The 19,512-nt window shown below is 40.4% G+C and overlaps 1 protein-coding gene across 1 annotated transcript in view; it reads right to left on the bottom strand.

The window, feature by feature from the left end:
- The window catches only part of CRACR2A (calcium release activated channel regulator 2A), a 63,460-nt gene that overhangs the window by 6,396 nt on the left and 37,552 nt on the right, over window positions 1–19,512 (bottom strand). Inside the window, exons 9-16 of the mRNA XM_063321932.1 lie at window positions 18,843–18,914; window positions 13,311–13,356; window positions 12,470–12,561; window positions 10,749–11,064; window positions 6,403–6,535; window positions 3,888–3,969; window positions 2,120–2,234; window positions 307–408 (exon numbers count right to left, since the gene is read on the bottom strand). Of these exons, the coding sequence (XP_063178002.1) occupies window positions 307–408; window positions 2,120–2,234; window positions 3,888–3,969; window positions 6,403–6,535; window positions 10,749–11,064; window positions 12,470–12,561; window positions 13,311–13,356; window positions 18,843–18,914 (958 nt within the window). The remainder of the gene's footprint in view (window positions 1–306; window positions 409–2,119; window positions 2,235–3,887; window positions 3,970–6,402; window positions 6,536–10,748; window positions 11,065–12,469; window positions 12,562–13,310; window positions 13,357–18,842; window positions 18,915–19,512) is intronic.

Here is a 19,512-nt window from a genome sequence, read left to right as displayed (position 1 = left end):
AAAAAGAGAAAGAGGGGAGAGAGACAATGAGAGTGAATTCTCAAATATCTTTTACACCACTCACTTTTTGGTTTTTGGTTTGGTTTTTTTTTTTTTTTTTTTATCCAGACAGTTTCATAACTACTGTAATTACCAGCACTTGCATCACTGAGAGCTGAACTGATGAGTGTGAGGGGGTTCCTAATCCTTAAAAATACTTGTCTGATTAAAATCAATCTGTGTTTCTATGAATTTAGACATAGTCAGACTCCTTTTTAAACCCTTCACCTTCAAGTTTTGTAAGGGGTTCCCCTCTAAGTACAGTACCTTAGCAAGATGCTCTCCCATTCCCATAGGGACCTCACGTTCTTTCTCATTATCAGTTTTATTACCCAACAAAAGCACGGGTATGTTCTTCCCAGTTGTCTCCTGCAGAACAAAGAATAAATATCAACTGAGGCATTGTATTAAGAAAACCACAGATCAGGAGGATAAAAACTAACAAATGTCACACTACAAGAAGACAGTTAAGACATCACATATGAGCCAGATACATGCCGCTTTACTTACAAACATGTCAGGAATCAAAGTTGGATAAAAGACATGAAAAAGACAGAATGCTAGAGATTGCACTACCTTGGCATTTTTTTAAATAAAAGCACAGAATCTCATCAGACTCTATATTAAAATGGAAGAGAGAAAACTACCATGCTACACAGGCTCTGACATTGTGTGTTTATAGCCACTGCTTTTCTAATTACGTATGCTTTTCTAATTATAGGAAAATAATGACAACATCTGGGTACAGTTATGCTGAATAAATCACATAAAGTAGTGGAGAGATACACAGAATAGGCCCCAAAAATTCATGCCCCAATAGGCATGAATGAAAATTTGTTCTGAAAATGATTAGAATTATCACAATGAGTACATTCATAAAGTGGCATGAATGCTGTAGCAATAAATGGGCTTGGCCTTCTGTCTTTAACTTAGCAATACTTTGTAGTAAACAAAATTAGTCAGTAAAGATGAGTAAACCATTACAGTATGGAAAAAGACTTTGACCACAATATTTGTTTTTTCTGGATCAAAACCTGGCATTCTCTTCTAGCCTTTACCATACTGAATTATAACAATCACTGATTTGTTAAGATCATATATTTAATAAAGGCCTGTTCTTACAAAATGCATGCTACTATTACTTCAGTAGAGCTGCTCAGATGAGGAATAACTATGCCTGTTTGGAAACGTTTGAATGAATGAGTCCTAATTTCAAATTGCAGAGTCATCTATTGGCCGTTACGGAAAACAGTGTATTATACTACAACACGTGCCCAATAAAATCAGACTAAGTGATCTTCGCATACCAATTTGTCCACTACTTTTTCAGCAGCAATACTCTGCAATAGTCAGCAAATAGGAAGTCACACTTTGTTCCCTCTAGTGACTCAATCTTTTATGGCAACAGCCTCAGTTTTATTTTTATTTTTTCTTTTGACCACAAGCAAATTCAGCTGCTTGCACTCTCAATACCTTGTCTATGAGCTAAAAGAGAAATATACACACCAAGAGAAAAGAAGAGAGTTTTTAATTAATTGAAGCCACTCGGTAGCATGGGCTATGATTTTGTTTTCATGTAATTGAAAGGATGATCCCCAGGAAACTGAACTGTGTACCACAAGACAATTTTATAGCACTAATGTAGATACTATAGCCGTAAGCTTATGGCTTATCTTCACAACACAGTCAATTTCCTGTAAGCTACATACTTCGTTGTTAAACTGCTAGTGATGATCAGTGATCATCAGACCATCATCACTGATCCAAATCACCTCCCAGTGCTAGTGGTGATCCACTCAGCTAGATAACCTTTGCAAGAAATCACAGGACTCCATGCTGGGCTTTTCCCACCACTCATTTTAAGTCCTGAAAACCCTGGAGCTGTGGTTGTTTTCATAGACACGGAGATTCTAAAAACAGCTTTACTGGAAACAGCAGACCAAAATCACGAACAAACATGTAATTGTGACAACACAAGAAACATGCTGCTGTCTGTGCTTTGTCCTGCTAACACTCCCTGTCCAGAAGGCGGCAGAAAATAATGACACCAGAGTTTAGATACAAAGTTATGTCATGTTACCTCGATGCTTATCAGCCACTGCTTGACAGCTGTGAATGTGTCTTTTGCTGTTATATCATACATCACAATTACACCATCAGCTTTTCTGAAAAACTGCTTGGTAATACTTCGGTACCTACAAGTAAGAACCTGTTTATAGGTCTCTCCAACAGAAGCAGCAAACCAACAATATAAGTAAAATTTCATAGCAATTTCCCCCTGCCACCCCTGCAAAGGAAGATGTTGCCATACGGTTTCTTCTAATTATTGAGTCTTAGTGAGGATTAAACCCTTGTTAATTTGGTTTACATACGTATTCTAAAATTCCATAAACTAGACAAGGGAGAAGCTGTAATACTGATCTTCACTGCAGATCCTGTTTGAAAGGTGAGGCTTATTATGACTTGTAGTAGGCAATCCCATTGTTCCTGAATCATCAGACTGCTTTTCACGTTCAGCAGAAGATTCACAGAAGACAATACTACCACAAATTACTGCAACAGCAAATAAATTATTTGCAAAAAAATAATTTTTGAAAGAAAGTGTTTGGAAAAGTTCCCTCTGCCTTCTTTAATTGATTCTGGGTTAGTCTGGATAATCAGCTGCATATCTCACCTTCTGACATCCTCGTTCATTTTAAACTTAGTGCAAAAATTTCCCCCTGACAAAGTGTTCAGCCTAAAGCTAGCTAGATTTTTGTTTGGGGCTCTTTTCCCAAGCTTCTTGTAGAAAACAGATCACTGTTATCATCCTTGCTTTTAGTAATAGAAAACTACACAATAGGTGAGGTGATGGGGAAGGAAATTACCACTGAAAACTTATAGAAACTTGATCCTCAACTACAATGGGATTGTTTTGGTGGAAAAAACCCCTTATTTTATTAAACTCTTAAGGTATTTTCTGATATAGAAATAACTCTAGCTACATTTTAAAATCAGCCTTCTTTCTAAAGAAATTGCGTGTACTAAACTTTTAATCTTTTAGAGATTGGCAGTTTGTCAATGGATACTTAGCACCAAATCAGCACATTATTCCTGCTAGGGAAGGATCTAAACTGTGAATGCACTGTCTGTATTAGGAATACTCTTATATTTGTTCCTCTCCCAAGAAGCATGATTATGTCCATGCTTACTAATCTTCAAACAGATGATTCAAGGAACAAAACCTTAGAATGTGTACTGGTTTTGACTGTGATAGAGTTAAGTTTCATTGTACTAGCTTGTACAGGGGCTATGTTGTAGATTTGTGATGAAAACAGTGTTAGTAACACACCATTTTAGTTAGTGCTCCATAGTGTTTGCACAGCATCACAACATTTTCTGCTTCTTGGATTGCCCTCCGAGTGAGTAGGCAGGGGTGCACAAGAAGCTGGAGGGGGGACACAACCAGGACAGCTGACCCCAGCTGACCAAAGGGATAGTCCATACCATATGACGTTGTGCTCAGCAACAAAAGTGCAGGGGGAAGAGAGGATGGCCGAGGCTGCAGTTGCTCAGGGACTGGCTGGGCGTCAAGTGGCTGGTGGTGAGCAACTGGGGGTTTTTTGCATGACTTCGTTTTCTTGGTTTTGTTTCTTTTCCTCTTTATTGGGTGTTTGTTTGGGTTTTTTTTTTTTTGGTGGTGGTGGGTTTTGTGGGTTTTTTTTTGATTATTAAAGCTGTCTTTATTTCAACCAATGAGTTTTCTCACTTTCACCCGTCTGATTCTCTCCCCCATCCCCAGAGTGAGCAAGCATCTGTGTGGTGCTTAGCTGACTACTAGGGTTAAACCACAACATAATGTTTCTCACCGTTCCTGGCCAGCGGTGTCCCAGAGTTGCAGGGCTACCTGGGTATTATCTACTGTGATGGTTTTCACGTTGTAATCCACACCTATAACAGAAATATAAGGTAGGTTGTCTCTTTATATGCTCAGTTTGATCTTTGAAAACCTGATCCAGCAAATAGCAACAATTCCAGAAAGTGAACAAGATAGATACTACATTAAAAATTATGTCCATAGTCTCTAACTATCAGAGAAAAACAAGTGCTTTCATTTGCCAGACATTCTTCAGTAATAAAATACTGCATGTTAACAGAGTAGTTGAATTTTGTAAAAACTGTAAAATAAGTAACCTTCCAAATCAGGACATGTGAGTCAAGGGTCCATTTGAGAGTCTCCAGCAGTGTAATCCATTTAGCCTGGAATTCATGCTGTATAACTTCTGTTGTGTGAAATTTCAGTGTTTAGTCTGAGATAGCCACATAGGCACCTTCTACAGTTAGTGGAAAAACACAAGGCACCACACTAAGGGGACAGTGGAACCTAAGATAAATGCTGAAGATAAATGGATGGAATATGTGGAGAGTCTCATCACCTCTTTAGAATATAGCAGATGAGCTGACTACTGTTAGGCAAGTTCCCTAATTTTTATGTGGCTAAATGGAAGTGAGACAAAAATTAATTTATCTAAACTTTTAAAATAATCCTCTCCCACTTCTCCTAACCCGTGATGATATAAGTATCTTCTGGATATTTATAACAGTAATTAGTCTTAAATATTAATCAGTCTTTGCCTCCTCCTAATAACAACCTGCAATTTTTTGTATCACACTGTACTGTATCATACACAATCACAGAATAATTCAGGTTGAAAGGGACCTCAGTAGGTCATCAGCAATTTCGTCCACATCAATGGGATTTTCACCACTGGCATTAATGAAGAAGCGTCCATGCACGCGTTCCTTCAATGGGCAATTAAGAAATCTGGATGGAGGATATATCCATTGCTTATATCTCAAGGGAAGAAATTTGAGCTATTCTGTAGAAATTCAGTAACACTTCTCCAGGTTGTTCACTTAACTTTTCAACTGTCTGTATCTTGCCAGCCATAGTCCACACCTGAGAAACTCATTGATGTGAAGACTAAACCAAAGCTATGACAAATACTTTCTTGCCATTGCGTTTGCAAGAACACTGGATCACCAGCCAAAAGATGAAAAGTTCAGACGTGTTCCTGTGCTTTTCCTCTGGAAGCTCCCGGCAATTACACACACTGTGTAAGATCCCAGAGTCTAGAGAAGTGTATCAGCCATTTACAAGACAATATGGATAGGACATAGCACCAAAATCTTAAATGTAGACAACTGCATAGAGGTGTCTAAGCTCCCATTACAGTTAATGAAGATCTAGTCAATGAAGAGCTAGGAGTCTATGAAATGACTAAGCTCACCCTGGAGTAGGCATCAAGGGTCAGATTAATTGGTCCCTAGGCTCCTCTCTTTGGACTGATTTGGAAAGGATGGTGGGGTACAATTCATCTGTTGGCTCACAGGCACCTATCTGAGATGCCATTTGGTATTCAAAATGCCTGTTTCAATCTGGCAGGCCACCCAGGAGACCTGCTCTTTTCCAAAGCAGCAGCTGAAAGCCAGGTGAAATACCTTATAGTGCCAAAATTAATTTAAATCCCTATATCTTAGATGTTCCCTGACTCCAATGTGAAGTTAGACACTCAATATATCAGTAGGAATTTAAACTCATGTGTCTTTATCTACCCCATAAGTCAAGGGAGCTACAGCAAGTGCTCACCTGGATCTTCTTAGATTGCCACAAATGCAAGACAAATCCATTAATTTAAATACCTTTCATTGTGAACAAGTTTTATTTCATATATGCAGCAGAATAAGTAAGGCCTAAATACAGACCAAGTATAATGAATCTGGTCATTTACAGTAACTCGACTGCATTGCAATAACTTAAGTTTCTATACCTTGATTATGTGTCTGACTTTTGAAAGTTTGGTTTACAACTTCAGGTAATATGAGTACAATATAGGCTTTGAAATGTTTGGCTTTGAAAACACTGGTCCAACATATTTCCTTGGTGCTTAGTATAATGCTAAATATTCAAACGTAATTCAGATATTCTACTTTCTCTTTAAAACAAAATCAGGTTACTTAGAGAAATAGAGATGGGGCATGGAGGTGGGACGGTTAGTACAGTGCAGTCCAGAGGACAGGATATCAGTTTCAGAATGGTGAGATCTATAAGGAAGTTCTAGCTTCACTGAAATCAATAGGATTTTTCTGATTTATTTAAGTGCTGCCAGGATTTCAGTATGGAGTCTAGTCTGAAACCTCTCCATCAATTATCTGCTTCCCAGTTTAGGAGAACTCACTTTGCACGTCCTATTCTCCTTTTGGACAATGGCTTTTACAACATCTGTATGTTTCTGTTTTATAACAGAGGGCCTGATCGCAGTAGAAGCTGCTAAGTACTGTTGGAACAAAAATAATAATAGTAATAATGTTTCTTAAACTTACCTACAGTAGCAGCTGTGCCTGGGAAAAAACGATCTTCACAAAATCGCCTTAAGAATGAAGTCTTTCCAACACTCGAATTGCCCACAAAAACAATCTTGAATAAGTGGTCTGGGACAGAGTTTATTCTCTCCTCCTTCAAGTAAAAGCAAACATTAGTCACCAACTGTTCTATAAATGCTGTTGCCTCTCCAATTTGCCTTGTCTTGAAGGCTAACTGAGATGGGAAAAAGAAGATATTTTATCCTATCATGTTCTCCATTACTCATTAAGCAATATTCTGTTTCTTGAAATAACTCAGCATTTCAAATGTCTGCAATGCATCCTTCCAGATCATTTGAAATGCAGTGATTTGGACTGAGCTCTGGAATTACACTGAATATGAACCTTGACATCAGACTGCATTGAAAAAATGCATGAAATTCCCAAAAGAAAACAGTTTATATTCATTCCTGCAAATCAAAACTCACACAGCTTCACACAGCTCTGCTCAGTCATTTCATCCTATACCAATGACACAGAGGAAACAGCACATCTTCACTTAGATAACAGAAGCAAAGTCACAATTTTTTGGCTTATGCCATCTATCACCAGATTCTTCTCTCTGCTACTACAGTGGAGCCAAAAGCTTCCATAGAATTACTGTATTTCTTCATCTGTTTAACATTACAGGCAGAAGCACAGGGGAAACAGACAGAGAATTAGACCCAGTTAATCAGGCTGGAAACATTCAGCTATGTTTCTGTCATTTAGGTTTTTATGCAGAAAGAACAATTTGTTCTGCCTATACACATCCCGTTTACTGCAGGCTAAGCTAAGTGCATGCTGGAGAGAATATATCCTCTGTCAAGTAGGTCATTATTCCCAAGATCTCTGTATGTAGCTCAGGAGTTGCTTAGGGAAGAACGCTGTAGCACCAGCTGGTTTGCAGGGGGTGCCCTAGCTGGCCTCTTCTATTTTGTGCAAACCTTAATAATCAAACTTGATTCTGAAACTGCATCTGAACACAATACTAAGGGATGAGCTACTTCATAGTCAGCTTCAACCGAGTGCTGATGGGATAATGGAATAGCAGTGGGATATAAATTTACTTTAGCTTACAATGCAGTCTGAAGAAGTCCTCCCTAGATGTGTCTTTTGAGCGATCTTCATATAAACTGTAGCCAGGTCAAATAACATACCTATCTTTTGTGCAATTTAACACAAATGTGGAAGATGGCAGGTATAATGATGTTTCACATTGAAAGAACAGAGGGGAGAGGAGTTGCATCTCAGGCAGAGGTTTTGGACAGAAAATATTGCTTTAATTTCCAGTATGGTTCCTTCAGGTGTTTTCCCAATCACATTTCTGCTTATGCTAACTGCAGCTTCATCATCATAGCCACTCAGAAAAATGTTCTACCTGGCTGTTAACAAAAGAGCAGTTGCTGGCCTCATGTACTGCTGCAAATTCTCAGACACTTTCAGAAGTCACCTTCCATAGGATGGAAAAGGACTTGTTCATTTCTAAAAGGAGAAAAAAATTTACAGTGGTCCTACTCGCCTAAAAGATGCAGTAGGTCATAAAGGATTAGCAGCTAAATGACTGTGAATGTATGGTGAATATGAAGGCTTAATGCCAGCAGCTAGGAGCCTGAGTTCGGTATAGTAAGCAATGAGATCATGTAATGCGGTAATACAAAGCCATGTAGACTACAGGAACACAAATGGCGATGAATTGAAAAATACAGGTTGTCTCAGACCCTTCATTTTCCTAGGGTAAAACAGAGAATGACAAGACTTCTTATCTGAGTGAGCTACATATGTAACAACTGCAGGTAATCATTCTGCCTCCTTTGCACAACTATTTCTAGATACTATGCTCCTTTACACTGCAGATCCTTTGAGCAGCAAAACATGAGGGGAGAGAAGGACTGGCTGCAGAAGACAGTCTAGTTGAGATATGGGCCTGAGACTCACACCTCAGAACTCATGATGCAGCAAGCAGGGAGTTATCTTTTTCTGAAGTTTTCTTCAGCTCCTGTTGAGGATTATATGCAGAGCTGCCCTGAAAACACTTACTAATTGAATACCACTCCTCCTAGCCCAGGCATGCTGTCAGGAGGAGGAATCAGCGTGCAAGCACTGTATGTGACAAGATCGCTTCTGATGTCTAAATCTCCTGGTCAAAGTGTGGCGATCCCAAGAGCTGTAATTTAGGAAATGCAAAGTTGTATGAGAAATTCATCAGACTACAGCTGTATGGAAGGAGACGAAGCACCACTCACACAAAGTGGCAGTGGTCAGACACCCAGCCTGGACACTGGCCTAAGCAATGGAATGCCATCAACAAAATAGTCATTGGTAGGCCTAGTCAGTAGGCCAAGAGGAACGTGCAGGACCATGCACATATTTCAGTGCCGCATGGACAGTTTATCAGAAAGGAGTGTTATGCTGTGGGTAAACTAAATTCTAAAAAAACAAGCAAAAACCAACCCAAACTAAGGGCTGGGCTAAGGCACTGACGTTTCTTGGGGGGAAAAAAACCAAAAGGAATTCCCAGTTATAAGTGATCTTTGGAAATGAACTTCTTATTTACCCTCATGAAGCTTCTTTAGCAACTGAAACAAGATGTTTTCAACAACCAGGCAGGAGATACATTGTGATTTCTTGTCTCCACTCCCTGCTTGCTCTCAACTGGTTTCGGGAAAAAAAATAAATTATAAGAAACAAGATTTGATGGAATTCCCAATTCCTACGCAGCTGAGAGGATGTACTTTCAAGGGCAGGACTGCTGAAAGAGAGCAGACAGAACAGGCTGTTCTAGCTGAACCTGGCTTTTGCTCTCCTAAAGTCCAAAGATGCCATACTTCAAAAACGTGATACAAAATAAGTCATATAGCAAGCAAAAAGTATGCATTGTGTTAAATCGTGTCAGAGGATGAAGCTCTGTTCTGTGCCCTAGACTTTTTATTAAAATGTACCACTTAGAATTTATTATGTAACCATGGCATAATCCTATAATAATTTTTAAGATATGCTTGCTTCTTCTAAAAGAACTATATAATTATGACCAAGTATACTTATTTTCCCTATACTTTAATCTTTTTAATATGTGCTTCAAGAATCTAAAATGAGTAATACTTAACAATGATACTAAAATTAGAAAACAAGCACAGCTAGCTCTAAAGCAGTAAGAGTGCAAGAAAGACTTTAGACTCAAAAAAAATATACTTTCCAGCATATTGTTTTAAGCTTTATTACTGCATGGTGAATTTACTGTCAACATGCACACACAAGCTAGAGCTGAAAAAAAAATACGGATTTCCATTTACTAATTAAGTCTTCTCAAAAAATAATTAAAAAGTAAAGATATTTGCTCTCATTATTTCTCAGAGAGCGTTAACAGCTATCAAAGCTGACTCAAAAGTATGAGAATATGAAAAATGTCACTTTTTGACGAAAAAAACACCCCAACTTTTCAAAAAAGAATTGCTTCTTTTTTTAGACAATTGCTACTTCAGTGGATCTTCTTGTGTCATCTATTACAAGGCTTAACTTCACTTTTCCTAAACAGTGCTTCAGACATAAGTATGTATACATGCATTGTCTGCAGTTACCACTGCTTTAGGTTGAGTTTCCCTTCTTTGCACCTTCAACATTTACCTGCAGTATATTTCCATCTCCCTCTTCACACAATGGCTTAATTTGTCATGCTTTAATGTAAAAACAGAAAACTAAATAATTTCGGATTCTAAGAATTAGAATTACCCTTCAACACCATTTCACATTTTCCAAGGCCCAACAGAATAGAATAGAATAGAATAGAATAGAATAGAATAGTTCCAGTTGGAAGGGACCTACAATGATCACCAAGTCCACCTGCCTGACCAATTCAGGGATGACCAAAAGTTAAAGCATGTTATTGAGGGCATTGTCCAAATGTCTCATAAACACTGACAGGCATGGTGCATCGACCGCCTCTCTAGGCAGCCTCTTCCAGTGTTTGACCACCGTCTCAGTAGAGAAATGCCTCCTAACATCAGGTCTAGACCTCCACTGACACAGCTTTAAACCATTCCCATGCATCCTACCACTGGATATCAGGGAGAAGAGATCAGCACCTCCCTCTCCACTCCCCTTCCTCAGGAAGCTGTACAGAGCAATGAGGTCACACATCAGCCTCCTTTTTCTCCAAACTAGACAACTCCAGTGGTCCTTAGCCACTTTTCACAGGACATGCCTTCCAGCCCTTCCACCAGCTTTGTCACCCTCCTCTGGACGCATTCGAGGATCTTAACATCCTTCTTAAATTGCGGGGTCTATAACTGCACACGGTATTCAAGGTGAGGTCCCTTTTGCCCCCTTACATTTGACAGTGTTTCCTTCCCTACAGGCTGCTCTCTAGAAGATGATGGTGAGCGTTCTGTGTTTTTCTTATCCACTTCTATCTCAGGAGAAGTATTCTCATCTTCTTCAGTCCATCTATTCAGCTGCTTATCAACCAGCCTGTCAAGAAGCTGGGGTAGGTGATCTTCCTCAATTGATATTATTCTTTGGAGATGTGATGTTTTAGACATTCCTCCAGTGGCTCCAGCATCAGGCTCTACAGAGAGAATTCCATTCAGTCCAGCAGAATTCCTTCTCTTTGAGTTACTGAAAACATCATCTTCTTCAAATGAATGGCTAGACAGAGAAAAAAGTAAGTACATCATAAAAATATATTGGACCTGGTTTTATTCCTACTGTTTTATTCTAGTGTAACTGAATTTAATCTCCCATGTTTTTTACTACTCACAGCAGGCACAGTAGATTCAGTCCAATGTCTACTGAAAAGTCGGCTTATCATACAATGTGTATGTATATATATAGCGTACTTGATATATCGCATCATGGAGAAAGCTAAAAACTTACAGGGAAAACCTGAACCAGAATACAAAAGATAAGATTAGCCTAATTTCATGGAATAGCTAAAGTAAGTTTCTCTACTGTGATTTCCTACTCCCTTCCTCCCTCCCTCTGTTCTGGAAGAATAAAACAGCCTCCCAACCCTTTCTATGTGTAATCTAATTCTCTCTTTAGCAGGTAGGAGGGAGACGGTTTTGTTTGATGTGGATGAAAAAAAGGCTAAGTGGGGATTCAGCAGAGGCGGGGTGTAGATAAAATAAATCCAGAGTCTTCTTAAATGCACGCAGTGACCACAGATGCAAGTTGCAATAAAGAAATGCTGACTTGATACAGGAAACAAAATTTCTTCATGAGACTGGTGCAGCAACGGAACAGGTACCCAAAGAGGCTGTGGGACCTCCACCCAGATGTTCACAAACGCCACTGAACAAGGCCCTGAGCAACCTTGTCTAGTTTTGAAGTTGTCCATATTTAAGTAGGAGATTGGACTAGAGACAATCAGAGGTCCTTCCCACCTAAATTTTTCTAAGATTTTTTGTGCCTTAATTGTTTTTGCCAATTATGCTCTACTTCTCAGTACTGAACTTACTAAATTGTGTCTCTGAAAGTTTTCCCTTCTTACACTTCATGACCCTGTGCCTGCAAGGACATTGTCTTAGCTGATATTTCAAAGTGAAATACTAGTCTTCTTTCCAGCTCCTCTTGTCTCAAAGGAAACATGCTAGAGTTTCACTGAGATCACCATCTTGCTCCTGTTGATTTCAAGTTTATAACCACACAGTTAAGATTTAAATTTTCTATGTTTTACTAGTTCCACATTCCATACTTTACAATAGGACTGCTGTTCTCTACAATGAGACGGGAGGAGGTATACTCTTTCAGGGAGTTACCATGGACATTGTACACATCAACACAGGGTGATGGGCAAGCTTTTGTGCCTCCCAGCATATGCTCATCCACAACGGGGAAGTCTCTTGCCTTTGCAGACAGTACAATTGCTTTATGTGAAAATTTGCCTCTTTATTTCCAAATTTCTTAAAAAGCACAGTAATCTTATAGTGACAGACACTTCAGAAATACATGCTTTGAAAAGTCTAAAGGTATCAGAAAGAAATCATTTGACATCTTCTTTCTATAAGTCTCATCATACTTAAACAGGGAACACACAAAAAAAAGTTCTTACCTATTAGGCAACATCTTGCCCTCTATGTATTTCCCAATGACAGACCCTGATCGTTGCTTCCAGCTGGCTTTTGGAATACTTGTTTTGCATTTCTGCAGAAATACAGAATACGTTTTACTAATTTACTTCTGTTGTTCATTATGGTTAACTGCCTTCATTCCTAATGCTTAAATAATGCAATGAATATGAAAGAAAAGATGTAGAAAAAAATCCTAGAGGTATAGATGCAAGAATTCATCTTCTTAGTAAACTAAGGGGACCACAATAAAACAGCACAATGTCATGAAAATAAGTCAATAGATATAAAGTAATTTATACTAGAAGCTTCTTGTAGGAACTAGAACACAAACAAGTTTAACTAAGTGGCCTTAGTCTCCTTAAGCCAGGGTACTTTTGGAACTTCTTAGGGGCCTATTCTCTGCTTCTGGATAAAAAGTTAATGTGATCTGCTCTTACCCGGTACCAAAAGGTATTCAGGTGCTGATTCAGGTACTCAGATGTTGTATTGTTGTATAAACATTTCAGGATATTAGCTACTCTTGACTGAAGAGATTGTTCAATTTTTAGGTTATTTCATCCTCTCATGATTGCAGCTTTAGCTTCTTATAAAATATATTACTCTCCCTCAAGATACCTCCAATTTTATAATTCTAAAAATGTAGCTCTTAAAATTGTTCAGCAAATTTAAAAATCTTATTTTCAAGTGTGAAAAAAGATGATATAAATTAAGAATGGGGCAAGATTTAAGTAGCACAAGAGTCCGTCTCCTGAACAGCCTTCTTTTGAGGCTGTTCTGATACGTGTTTGCCCAACACTTGGTTTGAAAATAATAGTTGTTTACCTGTAAAAATATGTCACGTTCATCTTTGAGATGTTTGTTCCTCTCTCTGCAAAGAGAACACAAACAAAAGAAACACTGAGGCCAAGTATTTAGAACTGCTGACTTTTCTACTCAGCACTAACAGACAAACTGGCAGTACAAAAGGCAAGACCAATGCACTTTAATTTGGCATATCTCCACCGTTGATCATGCTGTATTTGTATTCTCACCACAGCCAGTTCTCTATCTGGGACATTGAATCTCCAGTAGGGCTATGCTGATTAAAGCCAGCTGACATCTGGCCCTCATTCTGTAGTTTATCAAAACAAATGCCTTAACACATAGATATCAGTTCTGGTCAATATGCCTTCACTTACTCTAAATTAGAATTTTCAAAGCTTTTCACAGTAAAGATGACGTCTTAACGTGGAGAGGATGTAATGAACACCATCTCTATTCAACTGTGACAGCTGTGAAGGCCAGTTATGCCCCTCTGAGAGCTACTAGATGTAGCTGCCATGAAAAAGTCTCTCTAGGAAAACATCCATCTTCCATTCATTATGCAGAAGAGATGAAAATGTCAAGAAGTGGAGACTCCAGGCAATCAGCCAGCTCTGATCAGATCTGACAACACACCTGCGTAGTACATCATTCATTGTCTCCATCTATTGCTGGCCTGACCACAAAGGAGACTGAGCAGCCATTAGAGTCTTGGTGAATAGAAACAACCTCTACTGTCAGCTGTTTCTATCTACGGCCCCATTAGCAGCAGCAGGCAAGATCACACCACATGGAGTGGCCTATGGGAAACACACTGCAAAGTAAGAGCCTTTCCTCAAGTATGGGAGCTTTTTAGGTAACTTTAAAACGAGGCCTCCTGCAGGCAACGCAGTGAATGAAGGCCTACAGGCAAGTACAATCTATAGCCCATGCAAACTTACCATTGAGCAAATAAAACCTAACATTGCTGCACATTAAAAAGAGGGGCAGAATTATCTGAACACAAGTCTCAACTCTGGGAGTCTATCAATACGGAAACGTTACAGAGAAAATTAGCTAGCTCTATTTGATATAATTTTACAAATAAACAATGTGGGGACAGAATCTTCATTTTCGCTGTACTCCCATTGCTTGAGAAATAACAGAGCCTTTTAGTAAGCTTCAAGTCTCCTGTAGCCAGGCATCTACCACAGAACCAGCTTAGAACAGTTCACCATTGTTTTGTTTTACATTTGACTTTTGGAACTGAGACTGTCCTACAATACCGAATTGTCAAATCTTTCATCTTACTGCCTTCTACTGTGTGCCAGAATGGGGCTTAGAAAAGACATATTGTCTTTCGTAATCATTTTTGCTATCTTTTGTGTAATTATCCTGTGGCAGGTTGATGTTGGCTGGCTGCCAGATGTGCACCCAGCCACTCTCTGACTCCTCCTCCTCAACAGGACAGGGGAAGAAAATAAGAAGGTGTCCTAGTTTCACCTGGGATAGTTAGTTTTCTTTCTAGTGCTGTATTTCAGGATTTGGTATGAAAAGAATGTCAAAAATGCATATTGTTTTAGTTGTTGCCAAGTGACGCTTATACTTTTCAAGGACTTTTTTCAGCTTACCACAGATGCTGAGAAGGAGCATAAACAGAATGACAGAATAGCCAATGGAATATTATGCACCATAGACATCACGCTCAGTATATAAATGGGGTTAGACAGGGGGGCAGGTACTCGCAATCACTGCTTGGGAAGGTGCCAGTGACACCCACATACTACAGTTTGTATAACATAGTAGTTTTAAAGGCTTTAGAATAAAGTATGTTAAGTTTAGAAGTTAAGATGTGGTGAACTTTGTACTGTATGTTCTGCTTGCGTATCAGTAGACACAAGCAAAGGAAGTCTGAGAAGACAAAGGAAAGACAAAAGTCTGGCAACATGCGGTTGAGCAAGATAAACGTGAGATAAACCAACCCTGAAGATAAGAAGGAAGTTAAGATGAGGAATGGAACCCTGTTCAATTGAAATTTGAACATCAGCAAACAACTCCTTTAAAGGAAAAACAACCCAAAGAGCTGGTCCAAGGTTAAGCAGTAGATAGGGTCAGAAGTGCCAAAACGACCACCAGGGACCACCAGAGACTATTCACTCAATTCATTAAGCATGCACAACTGGGAGGAGAATATGTAAATGACTTTTGGGAACTAATTAAGATATGTATGATTTTTTGAGAAATGTAGTGAATATGTAAATATTATGACCATAAATATGTCTGCTCTGTGTTGCCAGACAGACACACTTCGAAGGAGTGATCCCCGTGTGTCTCTAATGCTGCAACTTTGCCAGTAAAGAATGCCTGCTTTCTAAGATTTTCAAATCAAGTCTTAGAGAGTTTTATTTGCCGCTTTTACAGTATCACCAGTTTCCTCAATTCACCTGGTGCTGAGAGTGACTTGTGTCATTATTATTTTTATTACTGCTATTTTCCTTTTCTGTTATTGTTATATTAAACTGTCTTTATCTCATCCCACAGGTGTTGCGTTTGGAGGCTTTAGTTGTTCTGCTGGTTTTCTTTTCCCCTCCTTTTCTCCCTCTTCTCCCTACCCTTCTTGGGAAGGGAGGGGTGGGAAGGAGGGGTGAGTAAGTGGCTGCATGGTCTTAGTTGACAGCTGGCATTAAACCACGACAGATGGAAAAGATTGTGGGTCAAGATAAAGGCAGGAAGATTGCTTACTGTGACAGTGTGCTCCCCATTCCCAGGTGCCAACCTGATCTTTATCTCCCGTAACACTCCCCAAGCAATAAACCCCCGTGGTGGTCATAATGGGTGCATGTAGTTGTGATGGCTGCACCAGGCTCGACTTGGTTTCGGGGAGACAGGTAACAACACAATAGCCAAGGACTAACTTGAGCAATACTGGTACTGTGGTCAATATGCAAATATGGCTATAGGTCAATCATCTTACTCCCATAAATAGTTAACAACACAAGAGCCATTTGAGCTCTCCTGCACAGCAGCGTGCTGCACACCAGGATCTTTCCTTGAGTAGGGATGCTGTTCAAGGTCACTTCTCAAGTTTCAGAGGTTCCTTCCACAACAGATCTTCGGTAAGTGACTAATGGCATGCTAAACTTTGCAATCTTAGCTAAGTGATATAAAAGATTGATTGTGCATATATGATCCTCTAGACATTAACCGCTGACCAAGTCTGCACCTAGACTCCTCTCTGAGAAGGAGTTTAGAAAGCAAGGGGGTCCTTTCTGAACCTCATGACTCAACAGGAGGGTCTCCCTGACAGTTCTGTCTGACCCTGTTCTCTATGCAGTAAATAACTAATTTTGCCTTGCCATTAAATCTTGTTGCATTTACCATCAAACTTTGTTAAATCCCTGTTTTATATCAATACACTTTTTGCTGCTTCTCTCTACAAGTGGAGTGCATCGCTTCATCCACGCCACTTACCAACTACCATCACAGACAAAACAGACTCAACTGTAGGATGGTTTTGGCTCAGTCTTCACTGGTAAGGGCTCTAACCACACTGCCGAAGTTGCAGAAGGCAAAGGCTGGGACTGGGAGAATGAGGAACTGTGGGAGAAGACCAGGTTCGAGACCAGCTGAGGAGCCTGAAGGTGCACAAGTCCATGGGACTGATGAGATTCATCTGCGGGTCCTGAGGGAACTGGCAGATGAAGTTGCCAAGCCACTATCCATCATATTTGAGAAGTCTTGGCAGTCTGGTGAAGTTCCCACTGGCTGGAAAAGGGGAAACATAACCCCATCTTTAAAAAGGGAAAAAAGAAAGACCTTTTGGAAAAGGTGGAACAACAGGCTGGTCAGTCTCACCTCTGTGCCTGGCAAGATCATAGAGCAGATCCTCCTGGAAACTCTGCTAAGGCACATGGAAAATAAGGAGATGATCGGTGACAGCCAGCATGGCTTCACTAAAGGAAAATTGTCTTTAACAAACTTGGTGGCCTTTTACGACAGCATTACAGCGTCAGTGGATAAGGGGAAAGAAACAGACCTCATCTACCTGGACTTGAGAAAAGCACTTGACACTGTCCCACATGACATCCTTGTCTCTAAATTGGAGAGACAAGGAGTTGACAGATGGACCACTCAGTGGATAAGGAATTGGCTGGACGGTCGCACTGAAAGAGTTGCGGTCAATGGCTCGATATCCAAGTGGTGACCAGTGACGAGTGCTGTTCCTCAGGATCGGTACTAGGACTGGTACTATTTAACATCTTTGTTGGTGACATGGACAGTGGGATTGAGTGCACCCTCAGCAAGTTTGCAAGTTTTGCACCCTCACCAAGCTGTGTGGAGCTGTTGATATGCTGGAGGGAAGGGATGCCATCCAGAGGGACCTGGACAGGCTAGAGTGGTGGGCCTGTGCAAACCTCATGAAGTTCAACAAGTTAAAGTGCAGGGTCCTTGTGGGTCGTGGCAATCCCATGCACAAATACAGGCTGGGTGGAGAATGGATTGAGAGCAGCCCTGAGGAGAAGGACTTGGGGGTGTTGGTAGATGAGAAGCTCAACATGAGCCAGCAGTGCGTGATTGCAGCCCAGAAAGCCAACCGCATGCTGGGCTGCATCAAAGGAAGCGTGGCCAGCAGGTTGAGGGAGGGGATTCTCCCCCTCTATTCTGCTCTTGTGAGACCCCACCTGGAGTACTACAAGGGCATGTAGTGATAGGCTTGCCCAGAGAGGTGGTGGAGGCCTCATCCCTAGAGACGAATGTTCAAGGCCAGGCTTGATGAGGCTCTGAGCAATCTGATCTAGTTAAAGATGTCCCTGCTTACTGCAGGGGGCTTGGACTAGATGACCTTTAAAAGTCCCTTCCAACACAACACATCCTATGACTCTATGATGAAGGGTAAGGGCTTCAAACTGGAAGAGGGTAGATTTAGGTTAGATATTAGGAAGAAATTTTTCACTATGAGGGTGGTGAGACACTGGAACAGGCTGCCCAGAGAAGTTGGGGATGCCCCGTCCCTGGAAGTGTTCAAGGCCAGGCTGGATGGAGCTTTGAGCAACCCAGTCTAGTGAGAGGTGTCCCTGCCGATGGCAGGGGGTTGGAACTAGGTGATCTTTAAGGTCCTTTCCAACCTAAACCATTCTATGATTCCATGATGAGAAACAAAGAGGAAAATAAAATCACCTTCTCCCCATCCCCTCTTCTTCCCAGGCTCAACTTCACGCCTGCTCTCTCAACTCTTCTACCTCCTTCCCAACCCAGAGTGGCACAGGGAGATGGGGAGTTGGGGGTGAGGTGTGTGGTCAGTCCATAACACCTCCTTTCTGCTAATCCTGCCTCCTCACACTTTTCCCTTGCTCCAGTGTGGGTTTCCTCTCACAAGTTACAGTCTTTCACAAACTGCTCCAGCATGGATCCAGCAGGCCTGGACGCTCCTCTTTGGCACAGAGGCCACCCCTGCAGCGCACCGCTGCCAACACCTGGACACCTATACCCAGTGCATACCCCAACATAATTTCATCCTCTAATGTACCTCTTCAGAATGACACAAGAAGTTTTTGAATGTAAGGTCTGCCTTACCTTAAAAAATCCAGCTGCTTCAGAAGTCCTGACTTCTCTCGCTGTAAGGTTTCTGTCACTCGGTACACCTCCCTGTAATGAAAGGAAATAAATAAAATTGTTCTAACTATGGTAACCACACTGCTAAAATGCTTCCCCTAGGAGCATCCACATTTGAGACTTCATCTTCTCCAAACCTGTAGACTTTATTCTGCATGAATGGTTACTAATTTTATAAAAGTTTATTCAGTATAAGACCCACAGTACTACAGCATTTTGAAGAAGTAGTAGAGGCTCTTTTTAAAAAAAAAGCTATAGCTTTATAATTTCTTTACCCAGAGAGCTTAATATACGCTGATACCAGCACTTGCGTCATTCGGTGAACACATACTGCTGAAACCCTTCTCCCTCATGGCCACTGAAGACCATGTAACATTTTATCCAGAATTAGTCTTTACCTTGCGGCTGGAACCATACTTCAGGCTCACATATCTACATTCCCTACAATTTCTTTTCTGTTACTGACTTTAACAGTTATTCTGCCTTAAACATCGGACATAGCATCTCAGATTTTTACACTATATTTACACCAATTACTGTGACTTCATGCAACTCAGTGTCTAGCCTTAAATGTTTTTTTTGACTTTCAGTGAAGCCTCAAGTTCTTCCTGTGCATGATGTACTTCAGAAG

This window comes from Chroicocephalus ridibundus, unplaced genomic scaffold (assembly GCF_963924245.1).
Source record: "Chroicocephalus ridibundus unplaced genomic scaffold, bChrRid1.1 SCAFFOLD_37, whole genome shotgun sequence".
Taxonomy (NCBI): Eukaryota; Metazoa; Chordata; class Aves; order Charadriiformes; family Laridae; genus Chroicocephalus; species Chroicocephalus ridibundus.
Note: the sequence above shows the minus strand (reverse complement) of the source record. Positions and strands in the feature narration are given on the sequence as shown.